The sequence below is a fragment of the Oncorhynchus nerka genome, linkage group LG5 (assembly GCF_034236695.1).
Source record: "Oncorhynchus nerka isolate Pitt River linkage group LG5, Oner_Uvic_2.0, whole genome shotgun sequence".
NCBI classification, from domain to species: domain Eukaryota; kingdom Metazoa; phylum Chordata; class Actinopteri; order Salmoniformes; family Salmonidae; genus Oncorhynchus; species Oncorhynchus nerka.
The window spans coordinates 51551227-51567945 of record NC_088400.1 but is presented as its reverse complement, the minus strand read 5'-3'; the positions used below and the strand labels follow the sequence as shown (position 1 = coordinate 51567945).

At 41.6% G+C, this 16719-nt stretch overlaps 1 protein-coding gene across 2 annotated transcripts in view; it reads right to left on the bottom strand.

Moving 5' to 3' along the window:
• The window catches only part of LOC115129604 (neural cell adhesion molecule 2-like), a 451208-nt gene that overhangs the window by 98213 nt on the left and 336276 nt on the right, over positions 1 to 16719 (bottom strand). For both annotated transcript variants that reach the window (XM_029660150.2, XM_029660152.2), the window contains exons 6-7: positions 5572 to 5689; positions 1180 to 1349 (exon numbers count right to left, since the gene is read on the bottom strand). In XM_029660150.2, the coding sequence (XP_029516010.1) occupies positions 1180 to 1349; positions 5572 to 5689 (288 nt within the window). The remainder of the gene's footprint in view (positions 1 to 1179; positions 1350 to 5571; positions 5690 to 16719) is intronic.

Genomic DNA, 16719 nt, shown 5'->3' with positions numbered 1-16719 from the left:
TTCATAATAACACAGATAGAACAATGAGCCAGATATTTCACCAGATGTATAATTGTGAAGCATCTGGTTGCCGTTTCCACTCAATGACAAATATGGTGATACGAAGATGCCCAGTGGCCGGCAGATGGAACAAAATGGATTTTGGCCGACATTATGCAAATGTTCTCATCGATTAAACATTTGATCGCAATATAGTTTTCTGTTCCCAAAACTAGAATATTTTACGAACAGAGTGGACTAAAGTAAGTCGATTTTCCTTTTGCAAAAGTAAAAAAAATGGAGGATATAGTTATTACACACGTGCTCTTTACAGAGTATGTGTTCCCCCTAACAGAAATATGGAAATGCATTCTAGAAAAGGGCTCTCCAACCCTGTTCCTGGAAAGTCACCCTCCTGTGGGTTTTTCGCTGTAACTCCAGTTGTAACTAACCCATCAACCAGCTAATAATTAGAATCAGGTGCGCCAGAATAAGGTTGGAGCGAAAACCTACAGGACGATATCTCTCCAGGAACAGGTTTGGGGAGCCCTGTTCTAGAACGCTCATGCTTGGTTCTGCCCCCCTCCATGCTTGTTCTGCTCACTATGACTTATTTGTTCTCATTGGAAACAACAGGCTGTGGTCTATCTTGGGTTATTTATAAAAAATATTTGGTAATACTCAGGAATATGTAGCTTATGTTGGAATATGTTGCTTATAATGCACAGGAAACATGTAGATTATTATAGTGCCTACTGCCTATGGCGGAATTTGCAGTTTGTAACTCTCAAGACGCAGCATCTTTCATTCCAATCCATTATTCATAGAGAGACGTGCAAAAGGTCCAAGACTTTACACTTCCGAGGAACATCAAGGAATACACAGTAAACATGTTAAAAGCATTCTATAGTGCCTAATACCTATAGAAATCTAAAGAAAAACTTTAGATTTCTATAGGCAAAAGTAAATGGGTATGCTAAAATGACATCAACTATAGGTCCAATTCTGGTTCTGGTCGAATCAAATAACCAGATAAAATCCAGGTACAGTAGCAGGACGACATTAAGATGGCTGAGAAGGACATTATATGTTGGTTGTAATTATTACATGTGACGCGAGACCATTTGACATGTTTACTTCAATTTGAGAGTGTCATAACATAAGTATGGATGCCCGCGAAGAACATGCTGCTACACTCACCGAACACTTTGAGGAAGAGCTCCCTCTCCTCTGCCCCGGCCTTGTTGGTGGCTCGGCAGGTATAGTCGCCCCCGTCCCCCTGGATGATGTTGCGGATGGTCAGGGTACTCCTGCCTGCCTCCATGGTGATGAGGACATATTGCTCTGACCTTTCCAACTGCTGGCCCTTCCTGTGTGCAGAGAGACAGTACAGGTAGAGATGATTCATTCGTACCATACACATAAAAACATATAGGCTAGAGGTGCACAACCAATTCAACTACACACACATGCAAACATAGAGATCAAACACGTATATCTCTACCCCCCCCCCCCCCACCACCACCACCAAAACCACCGTCACCCTGATACGATAAGCATAAAATAGCTTTACTGCATTTCACAATAAATTGTTTGTCACACGCACACATCCCCCACACACGTTATAATGATGTTAAAACTCAGTCTCTCAAGGAAAGAGAGAGCAAGAGAGAGGGAGGATAATTGAAAGTGGACTGGGAGAAACACTGAGGTATAGTAATAAGGCTGGAGGGAGCCAGGGAGGAAATGAAGAACTGTGTGTGTGTACGTACAAGCTGGTCTGTGGAGCGGGCAGCGCGCTAGGCACAGGAAATTACACTGGCCATATCAGAGTCTATGACTGACTGAAAGCAGGCACAACCAGCCAACCAGGTGGAAACACCACACACCACAACAGGAAATGTAACTGAGGGAGGAGGGGAAGGAGGGTGTATGAGAGAAAGAAGATGAGAAAGAAACTGGTGTCCTCTAGCTCCTTAATACCATTAATACCAGAATGGTTATGATTGCAGTCTTGCAAACCAGTGTGAGGTGGAGGGAGGGGGGTATGGTTATGGTTATGGTGGCATAGTGGTCAGATTGCAGTTGTCATGATGACGAGAACACAATGGACATAGTTGAGTTGTGGTCAGTGATGACCTGTGGTCAGCGTGTGGAGCGATGTTCAAAGTGTTAGGGTGAAGCTGCAGTCAGGATGGAGTTACGGTCAGGGTTGAGTTGTGGTCAGTGTGGAGTAGTGTTCAAGGTGGAACAAAGAGGGCAGTACACTCTTAAGGGTTATTCGGCTGTTCCCATAGGAGAAACCATTTTGGTTCCTGTTAGGACCCTCTTTGGTTCCAGGTAGAACCATTTCTGGTTCCATGCACAACCCTGAGTTTTACCTCAGAAAGGGTTTTACCTGCAACCAAAAGGGTTTTACCTGCAACCAAAAGGGTTCTACCGGCAACCAAAAAGGGTCCTTCAAAGGGCGATCAGCCGAAGAACTCTTGAAAGCATATTCTTTTCTAAGAGTGTACGATGATGTGGTCACATGCGGCCACAGTACCGAGTCAAGCTTGGTTGTCAGGATGGTTAAAAAACAGCTTTCTAAACCATTTATTTGAACTCAATACAGTGTGACAGTCTACATGGAGCAATTAGGCAAGCCAGTGGTGCAAGGCGAGGCACATCGAGATATAATTTTCACAGGATAAACCTAGACTTAACATTTCAATTGCTTTCCGTAATTACATGGCCAATTAAAACTCCATCTCTCCCATTGATAGAAAAGCTATTACAATAGTGAATTTGAGGCGGGGGAACAAAAAAAATTGTCAGTCAAAATCCTTCCCACAGCCAATACAAAAACGGTTATATTTGGAGCCACTCCAAAGGTTATATGCACAGTTCAGACTTTTCTTCTGAAAGTTGAAAATGACCTTTGACATGCACACAACATTTATGAATTCCTCCCACACAACTGTATTAGCATTTGATAGAGCAGCATATACATGAATGCACATTTGGGAGACCCTCTAAAGTTTAATTTCTCTCCTCAAGTATTTCTAGCCACTCCACTTATTACATCTATTCCAGCACTAGCACACATGATTGAACTAATCATAGGCTTGATGATTAGTTGACCAGAAGAATCCGGTGTGCTAGCACTGGAATATACATAATAACGGGAAAGGCTGGGGGTCTTTTGCGATAGAGAGGAAGGGAAACACAGATCTAGAAAGAGAAAAGGGGGTTGTTGTCTTGCTGTGAAGAGGGCAGAACAAGCCATTAACTCACGAAAGTTACAGGTGTAGGATCTGTTGCAGATGAGTTTTATGATTTACATAAATTCATTGAAAACCTTCACTAACACAGTAACAGTATTGCACTTTTGACTTTTGTCCACCTAATCGCCTTGTCACCGGACAAGCAACATTACGGACTAAACACTCAAACCCCGTTGCTGCAGGATTATTTTGCTATGACAATACTGGTCAAATTAAGATCCTACATCTGTAACAGGATAACAGTGTTGTGTTCATTAGGGCATACAATGAAAAGTGTTTTAAAGTGTTTTGCAATGGAGGAAACATTTGCATTTCTCATTGGACAAGCCCAAGTGGTTCCTCCTTGTTTCAGAGTGTTTTCTTCCATTTGGTGCCTAATGAACACAATCCTAATGAGTGTGTCATTAAGGTTCAGGATATATGCAACAGCTGTTGTATGAATGAATGAGTGTGTTAGATGTAACATGTTAACTGATGCAGGTATGACTAATGTGACACATGGTAACGATGGCGGCACATTCTAGAAGGACATGTCACAGTGTCAACGCGATGTCATCGTTTACAGTGTCTGTCGACAGCACTGGCTTGTGAAGAGTGTGTGTGTGGGTGTGTCATTTAGAACATTGGGACATTGAAGAAAGCACTAGTCTGTAACAGTGATATACAGTTGAAGTCGGGAAGTTTACATACACTTATGTTGGAGTCATTCAAACTTGTGTTTCAACCACTCCACAAATGTCTTGTTAACAAACTACAGTTTTGGCAAGTTGGAGGTGTACTTGTGGATGTATTTCAAGGCCTGACTTCTTGGGAAAATCAAAAGAAATCAGCCAAGACCTCAGAAAAACATTTGTGGACCTCCACAAGCCTGGTTCATCCTTGGGAGCAATTTTCAAATGCCTGAAGGTACCACGTTCATCTGTACAAACAATAGTACACAAGTATAAACACCATGGGACCACGCAGCCATCATACCGCTCAGGAAAGAGACACGTTCTGTCTCCTAGAGATGAACGTACATTGGTGCGAAAAGTGCAAATCTATCCCAGAAAAACAGCAATGGACCTTGGGAAGATGCTGGAGGAAACAGGTACCAAAGTATCTATATCCACAGTAAAACGAGTCCTATATCGACACAACATGAAAGGACGCACAGCAAAGAAGAAGCCACTGCTCCAAAACCGCCATAAAAAAAGCCAGACTACGGTTTGCAACTGCACATGGGGACAAAGATCGTACTTTTTGCTGGATGACCTTCGTTATGTTTGGAGGAAAAGGGGGGAAGCTTGCAAGCCGAAGAACACCATCCCAACCGGGAGTGGTAGCATCATGTTGTGGGGGTGCTTTGCTGCAGGAGGGACTGATGCACTTCACAAAATAGATGGCATTATGAGAGAGGAAAATTATATGGATATATTGAAGCAAAATCTCAAGACATCAGTCAGGAAGTTAAAGCCTGGCCGGAAATTGGTCTTCCAAATGTACAATCCAAAGCATACTTCCAAAGTTGTGGCAAAATGGCTTAAGGACAACAAAGTCAAGGTATTGGAGTGGCCATCACAAAGCACTGACCTCAATCCAATAGATAATTTGTGCAGAACTGAAAAAGCATGTGCGAGCAAGAAAGCCTACAAACCTGAATCAGTTACACCAGCTCTGTCAGGAGGAATGGGCCAAAATTCACCCAACTTATTGTTGGAAGGTTGTGGAAGGCTACCTGAAACACTTGACCCAAGTTAAACAATGTAAAGGCAATGCTACCAAATACTAATTGAGTGTATGTAAACTTCTGACCCACTGGGAATGTGACGAAATAAATAAAAGCTGAAATAAATCACTCTATAGTATTATTTGACATTTGACATTTTTTAAATAAAGTGGTGATCCTAACGGACATAAAATAGGGAATTTTTACTTATTAAATGTCAGGAATTGTGAACAACTGAGTTTAAATATATTTGGCTAAGGTGTATGTAAACCTCCGACTTCAACTGTATAAACCAGACTACATTTGGTGACATCGCCATAATATGAATCAACACATACCCCAAATGTGGTTGAGCTAGTGGTCTGGTTGGCTAATAGTTTTGTCAACGAATGGGTGGATTGCATTTGGTTTGCCAAGCCACAAGCGTATGAAGAAGTTTAGATGTATGAATAGGACACATTAATCATGTATATTAGGTCACAAGGTTGCAAATCGTTTTGCAATGTAAAACTAAATCAAGGGCTTCTTATTGAAGTTCAGGTAATGCATACTCTGTGTTCTTCCATTTTGTGCTTAATGAACACAACCCTGACGTAGTGTGTAGGGGGCTAACTGTACCTGTGCCAGGTGACCTCGGGGTTGGGGGATCCTGATGTGATGCAGGTGAAAGTCACTGACTCCTGGTAATCTGCTGTGGCATTGAATGACTGCTGTAGTACCGACAGCACAGGAGGAACTATAGGAACAAGACAAAGATGACAGTTAGTGGTGAGAACTTCATCAAATTACACATGCGAGAGCAAAACAGTGGCAGTGAAACAATATGCACACAGGCAACTAGCATTTTCACCTTCCCCACTCCATCTTCAAATGAAGATTAATGAAGTCATTGTTGTGACTTAAGAACAAGACAGATCAACACGAATGTCGGCCGTGCACAGTGGTTGTGCAGAGAGTGGTCGTGCTATTGCTTCTGACCATAGAATATCAGCCATTTTTTTCAAATTTCCAAACGATTCTACATGTTAATTCGCCACCGTTCATCAACACCAAGTGATTTACTGTGCATGGTCAACGCTCGTGTTGGACTGTCTTGTCCTTAGAGGGGCAATGGGACATTGTAATGTCACTCTGCAGTCTTCCAAGGGACAGGTAGGCAGGTAATCATGCTAGCAATGGTAGTTTGCATTTAGCCTGTCATCCCAGCTAGTTAACCAGGCTAACATTGAGCTAAAATTTAGCCTGTCATCCTAGCCTAGCTGGTTAACCAGGCTAATAGTGTTAGCCAGCATGTAGCAAGTCAACCAAGCCTAGCTAGCTAACCAGGCTAACAGTGGTAGATTGCATTTACCATGTTATCCTAGACCTAGCTGGTTAGCCTATATGAAAGCAGTAGGTGTATTCTTGTTATTATTGAAAAATTATTACAAAATCTTGTTCTCTAGGCATTTGTATTATATATATAAAATAGCATAACTTCTTTGGGGTAGGGGGCAGTATTTTCACGTCCGGATGAAAAGCATGCCCAGAGTAAACGCCCTGCTACAAAGCCATAAATGCTAGAATATGAATATTATTAGTTTGGGTAGAAAACACTCTGAAGTTTCTAAAACTGTTTGAATGATGTCTGTGAGTATAACAGGACCCATATGGCAGGCAAAACCCTGAGAAGAAATCCAACCAGGAAGTGGGAAATCTGAGGTTGGTCGATTTTCAACTCAGCTCCTATTGAAGACAATGGAATTCTCCGGTCCTAAAGATTGATTCAAGACATCGTTTGACATGTTTCTACTGACTGTTATGGAACTTTTTGACATTTCGTCTGCTTTTAGTGACGTGCTTCGTGACTTTGGATTTGTTTACCAAACGCGCTAACAAAAGTAACTATTTGGACATAAATGATGGACATTACCGAACAAAACAAACATTTAGTGGAAGTGGGAGTCCTGGGAGTGCATTCTGACGAAGATCAGCAAAGGTAGGTGAAGATTTATATTGCTATTTATGACTTTTGTTGACTGCATAATATGGCGGATATATTTGTGTCTTGATTGGGCTCTGAGTGCCGACTCAGATTATTGCATGGTTTGCTTTTTCCGTAAAGCTTTTTTGAAATCTGACAGAGCGGTTGCATTAAGGAGAAGTGCATCTAAAATCCATGCATGACAGTTGTATCTTTTAGCAATGTGTATTATGAGTCAATTGATGTGGCTCTCTGCAAAATCAAAGGATGTTTTGGAACTTTTGAACGTAAGGCGCCAATGTAAACTCAGATTTTTGGATATAAATATGAACTTTACCGAACAAAACGTACATGTATTGTGCAACATGAAGTTCTATGAGTGTCATCTGATGAAGATCATCAAAGGTTAGTGATTAATTTTATCTATATGTCTGCTTTTTGTGAATCCTCTCTTTGGCTGGAAAAAATGGCTGTGTTAGTCTGTGAATAGGCACTCACCTAACATAATCGTTTGATTTGCTTTCGTCGTAAATCCTTTTTGAAACACTGTGGCTGGATTTACAAGAAGTGTGGTTTGTTTGTGTGTGTGTGTGTTGGTTTGTTTGTGTGTGTGTGTGTGTGTGTGTGTATATATCTATACATACAGTGAGGCAAAAAAGTATTTAGTCAGCCACCAATTGTGCATGTTCTCCCACTTAAAAAGATGAGGCCTGTAATTTTCATCATAGGTACAGTTCAACTATGACAGACAAAATGAGAAGAAAATAAATCCAGAAAATCACATTGTAGGATCTTTTATGAATTTATTTGCAAATGATGGTGGAAAATAAGTATTTGGTCAATAACAAAAGTTTATCTCAATACTTTGTTACATACCCTTTGTTGGCAATGACAGAGGTCAAACGTTTTCTGTAAGTCTTCACAAGGTTTTCACACACTGTTGCTGGTTGTTTATGAACATTTGAACATCTTGGCCATGTTCTGTTATAATCTCCACCCGGCACAGCCAGAAGAGGACTGGCCACCCCACATGTGCTCTCTCTAATTATCTCTTTCTTTCTCTCTCTCGGAGGACCTGAGCCCTAGGACCATGCCCCAGGACTACCTGACATGATGACTCCTTGCTGTCCCCAGTCCACCTGGCCGTGCTGCTGCTCCAGTTTCAACTGTTCTGCCTTATGATTATTCGACCATGCTGGTCATTTATGAACATTTGAACATCTTGGCCATGTTCTGTTATAATCTCCACCCGGCACAGCCAGAAGGGGACTGGCCACACCACATAGCCTGGTTCCTCTCTAGGTTTCTTCCTAGGTTTTGGCCTTTCTAGGGAGTTTTTCCTAGCCAACGTGCTTCTACACCTGCATTGCTTGCTGTTTGGGGTTTTAGGCTGGGTTTCTGTACAGCACTTTGAGATATCAGCTGATGTACAAAGGGCTATATAAATACATTTGATTTGATTTGATTTTGGTATTTTGGCCCATTCCTCCATGCAGATCTCCTCTAGAGTAGTGATGTTTTGGGGCTGTTGCTGGGCAACACGGACGTTCAACTCCCTCCAAAGATTTTCTATGGGGTTGAGATCTGGAGACTGGCTAGGCCACTCCAGGACCTTGAAATGCTTCTTACGAAGCCACTCCTTCGTTGCCCGAGCGGTGTGTTTGGGATCATTGTCATGCTGAAAGACCCAGCCACATTTCTTCTTCAATGCCCTTGCTGATGGAAGGAGGTTTTCACTCAAAATCTCACGATACATAGCCCCATTCATTCTTTCCTTTACACGGCTCAGTCGTCCTGGTCCCTTTGCAGAAAAACAGCCCCAAAGCATGATGTTTCCACCCCCATGCTTCACAGTAGGTATGGTGTTCTTTGGATGCAACTCAGCATTCTTTGTCCTCCAAACACGACAAGTTGAGTTTTTACCAAAAAGTTATATTTTGGTTTCATCTGACCATATGAAATTCTCCCAATCTTCTTCTGGATCATCCAAATGCTCTCTATCAAACTTCAGACGGGCCTGGACATGTACTGGCTTAAGCAGGGGGACACGTCTGGCACTGCAGGATTTGAGTCCCTGGCGGCGTAGTGTGTTACTGATGGTAGGCTTTGTTACTTTGGTCCCAGCTCTCTGCAGGTCATTCAATAGGTCCCCCGTGTGGTTCTGGGATTTTTGCTCACCGTTCTTGTGATCATTTTGACCCCATGGGGTGAGATCTTGCGTGGAGCCCCAGATCGAGGGAGATTATCAGTGGTCTTGTATGTCTTCCATTTCCTAATAATTGCTCCCACAGTTGATTTCGTCAAACCGAGCTGCTTACCTATTGCAGATTCAGTCTTCCCAGCCTGGTGCAGGTCTACAATTTTGTTTCTGGTGTCCTTTGACAGCTCTTTGGTCTTGGCCATAGTGGAGTTTGGAGTGTGACTGTTTGAAGTTGTGGACAGGTGTCTTTTATACTGATAACAAGTTCAAACAGGTGCCATTAACTTCTTCGAGATAGGGGGCGCTCTTTTTATTTTTGGATAAAAAACGTTCCCGTTTTAAACAAGATATTTTGTCACGAAAAGATGCTCGAATATGCATGTAAATGACAGCTGTGGAAAGAAAAAACTCTGACGTCTCCAAAACTGCAAAGATTTTATCTGTGAGTGCCCCAGAACTAATGCTACAGGCGAAACCAAGATGAAGTTTCATACAGGAAATCCCCCAGATTCTGAAGGCGCTGTGTTCCAATGTCTCCTTATATGGCTGTGAATGCGCCAGGAATGAGCCCGCCCTTTCTGTCGTTTCTCCAAGGTGTCTGCAGCATTGTGACGTATTTGTAGGCATATCATTGGAAGATTGACCATAAGAGACTACATTTACCAGGTGTCCGCCCGGTGTCCTGTGTCGAAATTATTGCATAAGCTCTAGGTCCATGCGCGTTCCATTTCTTCAGAAGAGAAAGTCAACGGCCATGAAGGATTTATCGTCGATAGATATGTGAAAAGTGGATCATTTCAAAGTGGATCATTTTTTTGTATTTTTTAACTAGACAAGTCAGTTAAGATCAAATTCTTATTTACAATGATGGCCTACCAAAAGGCCTCCTGCGGAGACGGGGGCCTGGGATTAAAAATTCAAAATAAATACAATATAAATATAGGACAAAACACACATCATAACAAGAGAGACAACACTACATAAAGAGAGACCTACGACAACAACATAAGAAGGCAGCAACACATGACAACATAGCATGGTAGCAACACAACAACAACAACATGGAAGCAACACAAAACATGGTACAAACATTATTGGGCACAGACAACAGCACAAAGCAAAGGGCAAGAAGGTAAAGACAACAATACATCACACAAAGCAGCCACAACTGTCAGTAACAGTGTCCATGATTGAGTATTTTCTTTGAATGAAGAGATTGAGATAAAACTGTCCAGTTTGAGTGTTTGTTGCAGCTCGTTCCAGTCGCTAGATGCAGAGAACTAAAAAGAGGAGCGACCCAGGGATGTGTGTGCTTTGGGGACCTTTAACTGAATGTGACTGGCAGAATGGGTGTTGTATGTGGAGGATGAGAGCTGCAGTAGATATCTCAGATGGGGGGAGTGAGGCCTAAGAGGGTTTTATAAATAAGCATCAACCAGTGGGTGTTGCAACTGGTATACAGAAATGACCAGTTTATACTCCTCTGTAGAGTTCAGTGATGTGTCGAATCAGGTGCATTGGTGGCAAATCTGATGTCCGAATGGTAAAGAACATCTAGCCGCTCGAGAGCACCCTTACCTGCCAATCTAAAAAGTATGTCTCTAGCATGATGGTCATCTGAATCAGGGTTAATTCGGCTGCTGGTGTGAAAGAGGAGCAATTATGATAGAGGAAACCAAGTCTGGATTTAACTTCAGCCTGCAGCTCAGATATGTGCTGAGAGAAGGACAGTGCACCGTCTAGCCATACTCCCAAGTACCTGTATGATGCGACTACCTCAAACTCTAAACCCTCAGAGGTAGTAATAACACCTGTGGGAAGAGGGGCATTCCTCAAACCAAACCACATGACCTTCGTTTTTGAGGTGTTTAGAACAAGGCTAAGGGTAGAGAAATCTTGTTGGACACTAAGAAAGCTTTGTTGTAGAGCATTTACCACAACATCCGGGGAGGGGCCAGCTGAATATAAGACTGTATCATCTGCATATAAACAGATGAGAGATTCCTCTGCCTGAGCTATGTTGTTGATGTAAATTGATAAGAGCATGGGGCCTAGGATCGAGCCTTGGGGTACGCACTTGGTGACACGCAGTTATAGAGACAGCAGATGTTTTTACTTCATACAACACTCTTTGAGAGAGGTAGTTAGCAAGACCCCTCAGAGACACCAATACTCTTTAGGTGGCCAACAAGAATGGAATGGTCTAACGTATCAAAAGCTTTGGCCAAGTCAATAAAATACGTTTTCCAGTTCTTTCTATGAGATGTTACCCCACTGTTCCACCAAGGCACCTGCAAGTTCCCGGACATTTCTGGGGGGAAATGGCCCTAGCCCTCACCCTCCGATCCAACAGGACCCAGATGTGCTCAATGGGATTGAGATCCGAGCTCTTCACTGGCCATGGCAGAACACGGACATTCCTGTCTTGCAGGAAATCACGCACAGAACAGGCAGTATGGCTGATGGCATTGTCGTGCTGGAGGGTCATGGCAGATGGAGCCTGTAGGAAGGGTACCACATGAGGGAGGAGGATGTATTCCCTGTCACACATAGCATTGAGATTGCCTGCAATGACAACTAGCTCAGTCCGTGATGCTGTGACACAACGCCCCAGACCATGACGGACCCTCCACCTCCAAATTGATCCCGCTCCAGAGTACAGTCCTCGGTGTAACACTCATTCCTCTGACGATAAACGCGAATCCGACCATCACCCCTGGTGAGACAAAACCGCGACTCTTCAGTGAAGAGCACTTTTTGCCAGTCCTGTCTGGTCCAGCAATGGTGGGTTTGTGCCCATAGGTGACTTTGTTACCGGTGATGTCTGGTGAGGACCTGCCTTACAGCAGGCCTACAAGCCCTCAGCCCAGCCTCTCACAGCCTAATGCGGACAGTCTTGGCACTGATGGAGGCATTGTGCGTTCCTGGTGTAACTCGGGCAGTTGTTGTTGCCATGCTGTACCTGTCCCACAGGTGTGATGTTCAGACGTACCGATCCTGTGCAGGTGTTGTTATGCGTGGTCTGCCACTGCAAGGATCAACAGCTGTCCGTCCTGTCTCCCTGTAGCGTTGTCTTAGGCGTCTCACAGTACGGACATTGTAAATTATTGCCCTGGCCACATCTGCAGTCCTCATGCCTCCTTGCAGCATGCCTAAGGCACGTTCACGCAGATGAGCAGGTACCCTGTGCATCTTTATTTTGGTGTTTTTTCAGAGTCAGTAGAAAGGCCTCTTTAGTGTCCTAAGTTTTTATAACTGTGACCTTAATTGCCTACTGTCTGTAAGCTGTTAGTGTCTTAACCTCTTCAACCTATGGGGGCGCTATGTCATTATTGGATAAAAAGACGTGCCCGTTTTAAGCGCAATATTTTGTCACGAAAAAATGCTCGACTATGCATGGAATTGACAGCTTTGGAAAGACAAAACTCGGACGTTTCCAAAACTGCAAAGATATTATCTGTGAGTGCCCCAGAACTAATGCTACAGGCGAAACCAAGATGAAGTTTCATACTGGAAATGCCCCAAATTCTGAAGGCGCTGTGTTCCAATGTCTCCTTATATGGCTGTCAATGCGCCAGAAATGAGCCTGCCCTTTGTGTCGTTTCTCCAAGGTGTCTGCAGCATTGTGACGTGTTTGTAGGCATATCATTGGAAGATTGACCATAAGAGACTACATTTACCTGGTGTCCCGCCCGGTGTCCTGTGTCAAAATTATTGCGTAATCTGTAGGTCCATGCGCGTTACATTTCTTCAGAAGAGAAAGTCAACTGCCACGAAGGATTTTATCGTCGATAGATATGTGAAAAACACCTTGAGGATTGATTCTAAACATCGGTTTGCCATGTTTCTGTCGATATTATGGAGTTAATTTGGAAAAAAGTTTGCGTTTTAATGACTTAATATTTTTTCCTTTTTTTTTCTTACCCAAACGTGATGAACAAAACGGAGCGATTAGTCGACACAAATAATATTTTTTTGTAAAAACGGAACATTTGCTATCTAACTGAGAGTCTCCTCAATGAAAACATCTGAAGTTCTTCAAAGGTAAATGATTTTATTTGAATCCTTTTCTGGTTTTTGTGAAAATGTTGCATGCTGAAAGACAGGCATAATCCTATGCTAGGCTATCAATACCGTTACACAAATGCTTGTTTAGCTATGGTTCAAAAGCATATTTTGAAAATCTGAGATGACAGGTTGTTAACAAAAGTCTAAGCTTGAGAGCAAATACATTTATTTAATTTCATTTGCGATTTTCATGAATAGTTAACCTCTTCAGTCGACCCTCTACTTTTTTGAACATTCTGTTAAAAATCGCGCAACATTTCAGCGCCCTGCTACTCATGCCAGGAATATAGTATATGCATTTGCTTAGTCTGTGTGGATAGAAAACACTCAGACGTTTAAAAAACTGGTTAAATCACTGCTGTGGCTTTACCAGAACGGCATTTACATCGAAAAGCACAGGAAAAACTGATCACTGAAAATGGGGAAAATATATCCATGCGCTACTTGAACCCATTGATAAACGTGAACCACAATTAATTGACTGAGGTTGCAGTACCTACAGCTTCCACAGGGTGTCTAGAGTCTTGTCATTTCCCTTCGAGTTTTTTCTTGGTCAAACACATACAGGACACCGTATCTAATCCGGTCTAGGACCGGATATTTTCGTTGAGTTTCTAGCCGGACATTTTTCCAGACGGACAGCTAATAATCTTTACATCGCCTCCTGATGAATTTTATCGCTTATTAACGTTTACTAATACCTAAAGTTGCATTACAAACGTATTTCGAAGTGTTTTGTGAAAGTTTATCGTCGACTTTTTGAATTTTAAAAAATGACGTTACGTTTTGAAACAATGTTTTTTTTGTTTATCACACAGTCTACATATAACGATATCTAGGCTTTATATGGACCGATTTAATCGAAATAAAGACCCAAATAGTGTTTATGGGACATCTAGGAGTGCCAACAAAGAAGATGGTGAAAGGTAATGAATGTTTTCTATTTTATTGTGCGGTTTGTGTAACGCCGAAATGCTAATTATTTTGTTTACGTCCCCTGTGGGTCTTTTGGGGTGTTGCATGCTATCAGATAATAGCTTCTCATGCTTTCGCCGAAAAGCATTTTAAAAATCTGACTTGTTGCCTGGATTCACAACGAGTGTAGCTTTAATTCGATACCCTGCATGTGTATTTTAATGAACTTTTGAGTTTTAACTAATACTATTAGCATTTAGCGTAGCGCATTTGCATTTCCAGAGCTCTAGTTGGGACGCAAGCGTCCCGGGTAGAAGCAACAGGTTAACGTTGCGTTATGCTAATGAGCTTGCGGATAGATTTACACAATCCTGGATACAGGTTTTTTTCGTAGCTAAACGTGACGCAGAAAACGGAGCGATTTGTCCTAAACAAATAATCTTTCAGGAAAAACTGAACATTTGCTATCTGAGAGTCTCCTCATTGAAAACATCCGAAGTTCTTCAAAGGTAAATGATTTTATTTGAATGCTTTTCTGGTTTTTGTGAAAATGTTGCCTGCTGAATGCTAACGCTAAATGCTACGCTAGCTATCAATACTGTTACACAAATGCTTGTTTTGCAATGGTTGAGAAGCATATTTTGAAAATCTGAGATGACAGTGTTGTTAACAAAAGGCTACGCTTGAGAGCAAATAGATTAATTTCATTTCATTTGCGATTTTCATGAATAGTTAACGTTGCGTTATGGTAATGAGCTTGAGGCTGTAGTCACGATACCGGATCCGGGATGGCTCGACGCAAGAAGTTAACGACCGTTCCACAGGTGCATGTTCATTAACTGTTTATGGTTCATTGAACAAGCATGGGAAACAGAGTTTAATCCCTTTACAATGAAGATCTGTGAAGATTTTTGTGAATTATCTTTGAAAGACAGGGTCCTGAAAAAGGGACATTTCTTTTTTTGCTGAGTTTAAAACAATTTAGTAATATTTCATGATCAAATGCTTTGCATAAATCTAAAAAGATACCAAGAGCATATTCCTTGTTGGGCTTTAATGATTTTATCCACAAGTCGCAGAAAGAGGCATATCTGTGGAGTACTTTTATGAAAACCATATTGGTGCTCATATGGAATATAGAATACCGTGTTGATTTAAAATGTTTCAACATTCTCTTACACACCAATTTTGTAGGATTTTAGAAAAACATGGTAGTACTGATAATGGGCGAAAATGTGTAAAATATCTTGGATCCACAGATTTATAGAGGGGGATAACTTTGACAATTTTCTTATCTTTAGGAACAATACCAGTTTGCATAGATTGGGTGAAGATATATGTTACAGGCTCAGTAAACGAGGAAGACACTGATTTCACCAAAGAGACACCAATCTCATCATGACCTGCTGCTGATATCATCGCCTCCATTACATCAGAAGGATCAAACTGAACCAAAGAAAGGAAATGTCCCTTAATGTAATCCAGGGGATTTCCATCACTTTTTGGGGGGAATGAGAGGAACCCACATTCACAAGAAAGTTATTTAATTGACATGAAATAACATCAGGATCACTATAGGTCGTATTTACAACATTACATTGAGATGGAATAGTTACAGATCCTTTTATCTTATTCAACAGTTCGATTGATGATTATATAGGATTTAAGGATTTTTTGGTAAAATATATTTTTGGGGATATCTTAAGTAGGTGTGTAAATTAGTTCTTATACTTTTTGTAATTTGCAGAATTCAGGTGAGAGGGATTTGTGAGAAACTTTTTATACAAATTGTTTTTTTTTATTTAGGATTTTTTGAGAACGGTTGTAAACCAAGGTTTCCAGAATCATTCTGCTGCTCTCTTTCGCAGTTTAACTAAGGGAAAGCAGTGGTAAAACACAGAGTTGAAAGATGATTGATTCTAAAAAAAATCCCATGAAAAATAATCAATTACCATCTTACAGTGCTCACAATTGCTTTAGTTAAATACACTACATTTGTGAGCGACCAGTTCAAATCAGTCTTAGGTAGCAACATTTAAATTGTGTTTTTTACATTGGATAAAAGTAGAAACTCAGAGCTACAAAATGTCATATCATATACTACATTTGAAGAACACTGGGAAAGTAATTATGCTTTGAAAGTTGAAAAACTTGAGAAAATTTTATTTTAATGTTTTGGTACTACTACGGGAGAGCCCTTATTTGTCTACACCCATTCAGCATCATTCACACCTTCTTAAGCTTTAGCCTCACCCATCTCTTTAAGGTTGATCCGAGTATTCTGTACTAACTAGAGAACAGCTCACTAAACATTACTCGCCCTAGCAGAGCTGGTTAGGCTGTTATGTTATCCATAGCTTTGGTGACTGCAACTGTACTGTCAGATTGTCCGTTCGTAAACTCAGAGCGTTTCGTATCTCGGAGCATTCAGAATGCACACTGGACGCTCTGACCGATGAGTAGGGTTGATCCGAATGTTCACAACGGCAGTCAAGTACCCAAGCTAACTGGCTAACATTGGCTAGCTTGCTAGATACTTCCAGACAAATGAGAGAACACCCCACTCTGACCATTTTAATCGACCTAGCAGAGCTGTTTAGGCTGTTTTCATGTCATCCAG